We start from the raw sequence: 8,751 nt of genomic DNA on the forward strand, positions 1-8,751 counted from the left end.
GACCCATCTAGCTTCGCCCGTCGCGTACGTTAGTTCGCAGATTGACTGCAATCGCATCGCGTCCGTCACCAGGGTATCATTGCTTTGGCCGTGGCTTTACACACGCGCGCGCGCTCCCGCGGGCATAGCTGTTCTCACACACACGCACGCACACACACGCACGCACGCACGTACTCACACACACACACACACACACAGACGCACGCACGCACGTACTCACACACACTCACACACGCACGAACGCACACATACACGCACACACACACGAACGCACACATACGCGCACACACATACACGCACACACGCACGCACACACACGCACGCACGCACGCGCTCACACACACCGGTCTCACAGCCCTCATTACACCAGCGATGTAGTGGCTCCACCTGCCGTCAGGTTTGGCTAAATGTCACAGTACCATCTCTAAATCTGGCGCGCACCTAACAAGTATCTAACTGTTACAAGATCGGGATTTCATCACTCACAGTTTATACTCGAGTTTCCCGTTCATACAAACACAGCGTATAAATAACCGTAAATAGGAGGTAGCTAACACTAACTAACGGCATCATGGACCACCGCGTATACTCGCATTCGCCCGTCGACCTCTCTCTAATAATATTCACTTGATTTTGCTCCCGGTATTCCGTCCCGCATGTCGAGCTGCCGGTGCTGCCCCCTCCCGGCCTCCGCGCAGCAGACTGAGTGCGTCGGTGGCGCCGCCTATCCGTTCGATGTGGCGACGGTGTCGTCGTCTTTCCTCGCCTCCGGTAGGGGGCTCTGAGAGGTGGACGTGCTCTCGTCGTCTCCACTGCTCATTGTCGTCATCGTCGTCACGGAGCTGGTGTCGGGACTCGTCAGTGCTGCCGCCGCCGCCGAACTGCTCAGCCGACTTAGCAGCTCAGCCGTCGTCACCCCGGCGGCAGAGCCTAGCAGACTCTCGTAGCTAAGGCTGCTACCCGTGCCGTACCACATCTTGTGCACCTGGCGGGGCGGAAGCAGACGATGTACGTGACGTCACACGCATGCCAATGATCACATTCATTAGTATACTGACAGTATTAAATATATTTAGCGTAATTACGTGTACTCTGTATATTAGCTACTGTAGAGGTATATAGCTAATATAACCTATATAGCTATATAGCTAATGTAGCCTATATAGCTATATAGCTAATGTAGCCTATATAGCTATATAGCTAAAGTAGCCTATATAGCTATATAGCTAATGCAGCTATATATATAGCTAATATATAGCTAATATAGCTCTATATAGCGGTATTTATGAGCTCTGTATATTAGTGTATTAGACGAGAAGTATATTGCCGCTACATACCTGAGCCGTGGTGGTCGATGAGAAATGCGATTTGTCGTGCGCCGACGGCATGACGTCATTACGTCGGCTGCGCATGATGCTCTTGTATTCGGAGATGCGCAGCTTCTTTCCGTCGACGATGCACGTGCGCTTCGGCCGCGGCCGGTAGCGGTAGTCGGGATGCTTCTCCATGTGCATCTTGCTGAGTCGTGACTGCTCCTCATAGAACGGCTGCTTCTCCGTGTTTGACATCCCCTTCCACCGCGCGCCTGCGTGTACGCATGTGACAGAAGCAGACGAGACTTTGTTATCGATTGTTTTAGACGATAATTATGTTAAATAAAAATTACATTATGTACTGTGTGTCATGCAGTCATGCCAAGTAGTATAAGACACATCGTTTCTCTCTTGTTTTATTAGTTTATTAACTTGTTTTATTGTAGTTTGTATTTGCCTGTATGATCTGCGATTATCCGTGCAATAAACTTTATTTGAATTTGAATTTGAATTTGAATTTGAATTTATTGGGCGGCTAGTGGTGCAGCTATTGGCGGCTATAGCAGAATTAGGGCGAGATAGCTCTATGAAGACTGAACTGGTAGTCCAGCAGATGAGTGAAATGATCTTTGAAATAATGAGAGAAGCTCCAAAGCTCTCATGGAAACTCCTATGGAACTACTTACTTACTACACAATCTGCTGGACTATGGAGAGAGATGAGGAGGGAACGATTCAGGTTACGCTCAAGCAGGTGAGGCAGAGCGAAGGAGCGAGGAAAGAAAGCGAGCTGTACCCGGGGAGGTAAGGGAGCGGGAGAGGAAGCGAGCTATACCCGGGGAGGTAAGGGAGGCGAGGGAGAGGAAGCGAGCTGTACCCGGGGAGGTAAGGGAAGCGCACACAACCGACCCTGCGCACCCATTATGATCCGGTTACAGACAACGACGATGCCGCTACTGCTGCTGCTGCCGCCGCCGCCGCTGATGGTGATGACGACGACGACGACGACGACAATTATGATGATGATGTTGATGATGATGATGATGATTATGGTTTTAATTATGGTAATGATGATGATGATGACGATGATGACGATGATGATGATGATGATGATGATGATGGTGGCGATGATGATGACGATGATGATGATGATAATGATGATGACGATGATGATGATGATGATGACGATGATGCTGATGGTGGCGATGATGAGCACGCTTGCAGCTTCCGTCTGCTCATCTGCATATTTCCGTAGGTCATGAGCTAACGTTCGTCTGTGTGAAGTAATGTTCCCGTATCTTGTTGTTTTCATGACTCCACATGCGTTGTCAATGACGCTACGTCACTTCGGCTCGCCGCATCGTTAGTAAAATTTCTTTCGCGTGAAGCAGGTTGAATACGATTCCCTCTCCAGACACAAAAGGGTTGTGTAAATCCGTATTAATTACATTTCCTAACAAGCCCCTCCTCTCCATGATGCATCCCCACCCACCACCATGCACGCTCATGCTCTCAGAACATCACAGAAAGTTAGTGGGAGGGCACACACAGTGTGAATGTTTTAGCGGCAAAATATTTTCGCTTGGCTGCTTTCGATGGGTTTTTTTTTCGCTTTACTACTTAGACTCGCGTTTTGCCCTCCCCTTCCCATTGACTCCAGTCTGTTACCCCCTCGTCCTAGTATATTGATTCAGCATCAAAACAGCTGTTTATAAGGCTGCTGCTGTTGCCAATGCTACTGGTGCCGCTATTACTGCAATTATTCTGCTTTTGATGTGGCTGCTTCAGGATACTACTACTGCTGCTGATACTACTATTAGAACAAAAACTACTACTACTATTACTACTGCTGCTGATACTACTATTAGAACAAAGCAGGAGGAGGTGCAGGAGGAGGTGCAGGAGGAGGTGCAGGAGGAGGTGCAGGAGGAGGTGCAGGAGGAGGTGCAGGAGGAGGTGCAGGAGGAGGGAGCTGCTACACCGGCGCTCTATAAACTTATTTCCACACAGCAGACGCCCAACGAAACAAATCGAGATGTCAAGTGTGAAGCGCGCAGCAGTCGCCGTAACTCTCTTACAGCAGACTTTGTTATTTAACTCTTTCACCCGCTACCAAATCTCTACAGCTGTTGTCGTTATCGTTAGTGACTCTCTGTTCTCGTTATCCATATCGTTATCCATATCGTTATCCATATCGTTATCCATATCGTTATCCATATCGTTATCCATATCGTTAGCCAATCTCTACTATAGTGATCAGTTTGATTATTATGATTCATATTTTACTAACCTCGTCAATATTTTATTTAATAGTTCATAGCATTGTAAAATCCATTTATGTAATTAAATAAGTTTGTCGTAGTTGTCTACATCGATATTTAATATTAATGTTATCGTTATCTTCATCGTTATTAAATAATTTTATTTTCATTTATATCTTTATTTTAAATCTGTGTCATCGTTTGTTTTACCTTCTTATTAAATGTCTTTCGTAGAATGTAGAGAGAAATGGGAGAGGCAGGAAGGAAAAGCGAGTGGAGAAGCAGGGGAAAGGGAAGGGGGGAAACGGAGGAGAAAAGGGGAAAGGCAGGAAAAGAGAGATGGGCGAGAGAGGAAAAGAGAGGGAGGGAGATGGCGGTGAGAGGGAGAGGGGAGGGAGGGAGATGGCGGTGAGAGGGAGAGGGGAGGAGGATGCAGGGAAAAGAGCTGGTGCCAAGCAGCATCCAGTATCTATGGAGAATCCTCATCGCAATAACACACAGGAAGAAAACTAGCCGGCGCCCCACAGGGCCAATGACCTTGCAGCTTTCTTGCGTTCGATTTTGATTGGAAATTAAGCTGGAAACTTATGCGAAATATGTCGAAATAGAATTCCAGGCCATCATAAATTAACATTACACGTTGAAATAAATAATTGAAAAAAAAAATTGAAATTAAATGATACAATCTCTGCATCTCTCTCTCGCTCTCTCTCTCTCTCTCTTTCTCTCTCTCTCTCTCTCTCTCTCTCCCTCTCTCTCTCGCTCTCTCTCTCTCTCCTCTCTCGCTCTCGCTCTCTCTCTCCCTCTCTCTCGCTCTCTCTCTCTCTCTCTCTTTCTCTCTCTCTCTCTCTCTCTCTCCCTCTCTCTCTCGCTCTCTCTCTCTCTCCTCTCTCGCTCTCGCTCTCTCTCTCCCTCTCTCTCGCTCTCTCTCGCTCTCTCTCTCGTTACCTTACTTTCTCTGTATTCACAAATACCGCATTAATGCTTGTATCTACCTCTATCATGCTAATGAAACTTACGCGGTGTGAAAGGAATGGTGAGAAAGCCCGAGCAAGGGAAAGCTAGGAGAGAACGAGTAGAGCGATTGCAAAGAAGAGATCGGGAAAGATGGAGGAAGGAGACGAGAAAGAAGGGTGAGTTAAGAGAAAGGGACAGAGCGCAAGTGCAAGAGAAAGAGAGAGATTGGGAGAGATGGAGATAGAGAGCGCGTATCAATGGCTTCATCATCCCCATCACCGTCATGATTCACAGCGTCTTCGTCATTCTCAGCATTGTTCTGCATCCCCATCACTGCCATTATTCATCTTCCCATCCTCCCGCAGCATCTTCCCATCCTCCCGCAGCATCTTCCCATCCTCCCGCAGCATCTTCCCATCCTCCCGCAGCATCTTCATCATCCTCGCCAACTTTTATCATGCCCCGGAGGCGAAAATTTTTTCCCCACGAGAGTTCCGGACCCCAGCCAATCAGCGCACTCCATTCACTCGACTTCCTCGAAGCAACAATGTAAAATTTATACAACCCTAACCCTAACCAGAACCCGAACCCTAACACTAACTATAATCCAACCAGGTCTGTCTTATATACGCACCATATATTACAAAACACTATCTGTGGTGGGTCCGGAACTCTCGTGGGAAAAAAAATTTCGCCTCCGGGGCATGATAAAAGTTGGCGAGGATGATGAAGATGCTGCGGGAGGATGGGAAGATGCGCGGGGGGGGGGAAATTTCGCGCCCCGGAGACTCCGCACCCTCCATCGCCATCCGCATCCCTAACAGCATCTTTATCATTCCAGCCTCCCAAGCATTCCCGTCATCCACAGCATCCTCATCCTTGGGCCACAATCGGCAGCTGGTGAGGGCAGATGGACATGTTTGCCAGACTGTGTAACTGTAGCCTATACACACACGGCCGACTCATCAGAATCAAAACAATCGCAGCTTTGATATTGAACAGAAGGCGGTCGGGAATAGTCCAACAATAACATTCTACGACGCGTGGCTTCCTGATTCATCTAACGCGGCCCGCGCCGGCCTGGATGCTCGCCGGAGAGAGTCTGAGAGAAAAGCGCCCCTTCCCTCTCCCTCTCGCTCCCCCCTCCCCCCATACCGCTCCTTAGCAGCCGAACGCAGAGCGGAGGGGAAAAAACCACGCAAGTGAAATTGATCCAGGAATGTCTCCGCGGTTGCTATTATTATTATTATCCTAATTAAATTATGCGATATGACGACGTGCGGAGGCTGGGTTTGATTTATGCAGCCTCCTCCCGTGCGGAGGATGAGGATGAGGATGAGAACGGTCACATCGCGCGCCGGGCCAGCATCTGCAGCGAACAAAAATAGTCACGACGTAGTATCGGCCACGTTGAAATGTAACAAGCGGGGATAGCGCCAGATAGAACACCAACCCACGAGCGGGAGAAGGCGGAGGAAGCAAGAAGACGCATGGGATGACGAGCAGCGTAACAATGTCGTGACTTGGTCTGGAGACGTCAGATTTCCGCGTATTTGATGTAATACTAACGCCAGTCATGCTGCGTATTCTCTTTTTTCGTTAGAGAACGCGAGAAGGGGATAGGATCATAGGGATGAGAGGACTAAACTGCTGGCGCATGACTCTTGTTGCTCGAAACAGCACAGCAACGCCATCGCCTCCTACCTATACCCTTCCTTGCATCCATTCTTCTTGGTTATTTAAAGGTTAATGTTGTTGTTTTTTACGTTCCATTGTTAGTTCTGCATGTTTCTTTATTTATTGCTCTCTCGCTGTTTTGTTCTTTAGGTCTATTATTCACTATTCTAATTTATTTCTACTATTCGTTCTCTATTTATACTGATTCACTGTTTCTTCGCTGTACCCATTCAGTATTCCTTCCTTGAGTATTCATTGTTCTCTTTCTCTTCGTGCTTATTCAGAGTTTTGCAGGTCTAATGCGGTTTTGCTCGTCGTCAGACAATGATCCCGGCAGGCGAAGATGGCGTTCTTGCATGCAATGATTTATCCCTGCCTTAGTTGTGGTTTATTTTTGTGTTCGCTCTGGTTCATCACTGCTTTCACAAATCACGTGGAAGTGAGCTTGCATTGAATTTCGCTTGCTAAGTGCTAGCGATTCATATAAATCACGTTTCTCTTCTCTGTTCTATTGCAGTCCACGAAAACCATATCTGACATTCAATACAGTCTTATAGCTTACAATACTTGATGCTAACTCGCTTACAATACCTGTCGCCAACCTACTCTACGATATTAAAATGTATTTTTAGTTATTTTACAATTATTATAACTATATTAGTTATATAACAGTTATATAATTAAATTATAACTAATTTACTATACTCGTTGTAATAAAATGGGCAATACCTGATCTATTATATATGTACTACACCGCTATAATATGCACTTTTTTATTTGGCGCTATTCTAGCCTTTGTCACGCGCGCGCGCGCGCACACACACACACACACACACACAAGGGGAGGTAAGGGAGCGGGAGAGGAAGCGAGCTATACCCGGGGAGGTAAGGGAGGCGAGGGAGAGGAAGCGAGCTGTACCCGGGGAGGTAAGGGAAGCGAAGGAGAGGAAGCCAGTATTCGTCCACGCACCGAGGATCTTGCTGATGTTAGAGTTGTGCATGTCGGGACACGCCTTGAGGATCTTGCGTCGCTCGTCCTTCGCCCACACCATGAACGCGTTCATTGGTCGCTTGATGTGTGGTGCACCCTCGGATTTCTCCTTCTGTGTACGGATGATTTTGGCACCTAGTAGTTTACCTGAGGAGTTTTTTTAGAGATCATTAATCTAATACTTGTTAGGGTTAAGGTTAGGGAATTAGGGTTATGGTTAGGAATAGTTGTTATTCATTTTACATTGTTGCTTCGAGGAAGTCGAGTGAATGGAGTGCGCTGATTGGCTGTGGTCCGGAACTCAAGTGGGAAAAAAAATTTGCTGGCCCGCTAGTGCTGACTGCTACAACAGTCGCACATGATTTCTAATTTAACGCCATGTTTCCGCACTAAGCAAAACATTACCATAAAAACTAATGGTGTTTGGGGGGATAAATTAGAATTTCACCCTCCGAATTGCCATTGGAAGATATAACATTTAGTTTGTTTAACTCAAATTCTCTTTTGTGAATATTTGTGTACGTTCATAGCGGAGAAACGAAGATGGAGCATCTCACAGCGTGATTCAATACTGAAAAGTAATCTTCATATATGGCTCTCTCTCTCTCTCTCTCTCTCTCAAGATTCAAGATTCAAGATTTAAGATGAACCTCTTCCAGCGACCAAACGAATACCCGGTGAAAATAACGTTGAATCCATCCGTTTGCGAAATAAGAAATATCTGTAAATATCTACGCATCGAAGTTCGTCTGCTTCTATATTATACCTCACGCTTATTGGCTCACTAGAGGATGTGACACCACGTGACATTGGTACTTACTCTGTCCACCCAGTCCGTAAGCGTCCGCTTGCTCCGTTGTCGAGTTGGCAGGCGCGTAAAGGTGCATCGGGTAGGGCTTGCAGTTGCTACTAGAGGTCGCTGTTGGCTGAGGTTCACATTTGATGTTGATCATGCCTGATGGGGATCCTGAGTTATGCACTGCTTGTCTGTACGAGCAAGACGAGAAAGAGAAGACCTGGTCAGTGTGATGTATGCCTCAGGACAGGTTTTTGTCGATGCAGGGCACTCATGCAGAAATGGGGATACACCGAAGTTGGCCCAACCGAATGCGACTGCGGGGAGGGACCAGACTATGGGACATCTTCTGGAATGCCCCCTATTACCAGAGCCCTGTAGACCTGGAGACCTTGAGGCTTTCAACCACCGTGCCAGGTCCTGTGCGCTGCAGTGGCTAGGCCGAGTGTAGTGTAGTGAGAAGAAGAAGAAGTGTGACGAAGAAACAATTACGAAGGAAAGACGGGGTGAGAGAGCAGACTAGAGAGGCGGGACTAGAGAGCGGAAAGACGGGGTGAGGGAGCAGACTAGAGAGGCGGGGGAGTGCGGAAACTGGAGAAACTATGACAAGGGCAGGAAGAGAAATAACGTGAGCATGGAATGTACAGAAACAACAAGAACACGAAGGAAAGGAAACGGATGTCAAAGAGAAAGAGAGAGAGAGAGAGAGAGAGAGAGAGAGAGAGAGAGAGAGAGAGAGAGAGAGAGAGAGAGAGAG

At 47.3% G+C, this 8,751-nt stretch overlaps 1 protein-coding gene across 1 annotated transcript in view; it reads right to left on the bottom strand.

The window, feature by feature from the left end:
• Nucleotides 1-277: 277 nt before the first annotated feature.
• LOC106819316 (transcription factor Sox-5-like) overlaps nucleotides 278-8,751 on the bottom strand; it is a 10,321-nt gene continuing 1,847 nt past the window's right edge. Inside the window, exons 3-6 of the mRNA XM_014823966.1 lie at nucleotides 8,019-8,185; nucleotides 7,178-7,345; nucleotides 1,338-1,585; nucleotides 278-985 (exon numbers count right to left, since the gene is read on the bottom strand). Coding sequence (XP_014679452.1) covers nucleotides 725-985; nucleotides 1,338-1,585; nucleotides 7,178-7,345; nucleotides 8,019-8,185 — 844 coding nt within the window. The 3' untranslated portion in view covers nucleotides 278-724. The remainder of the gene's footprint in view (nucleotides 986-1,337; nucleotides 1,586-7,177; nucleotides 7,346-8,018; nucleotides 8,186-8,751) is intronic.

Source organism: Priapulus caudatus, unplaced genomic scaffold (genome assembly GCF_000485595.1).
Source record: "Priapulus caudatus unplaced genomic scaffold, Priapulus_caudatus-5.0.1 Scaffold3157, whole genome shotgun sequence".
Lineage (NCBI taxonomy): Eukaryota > Metazoa > Priapulida > Priapulimorpha > Priapulimorphida > Priapulidae > Priapulus > Priapulus caudatus.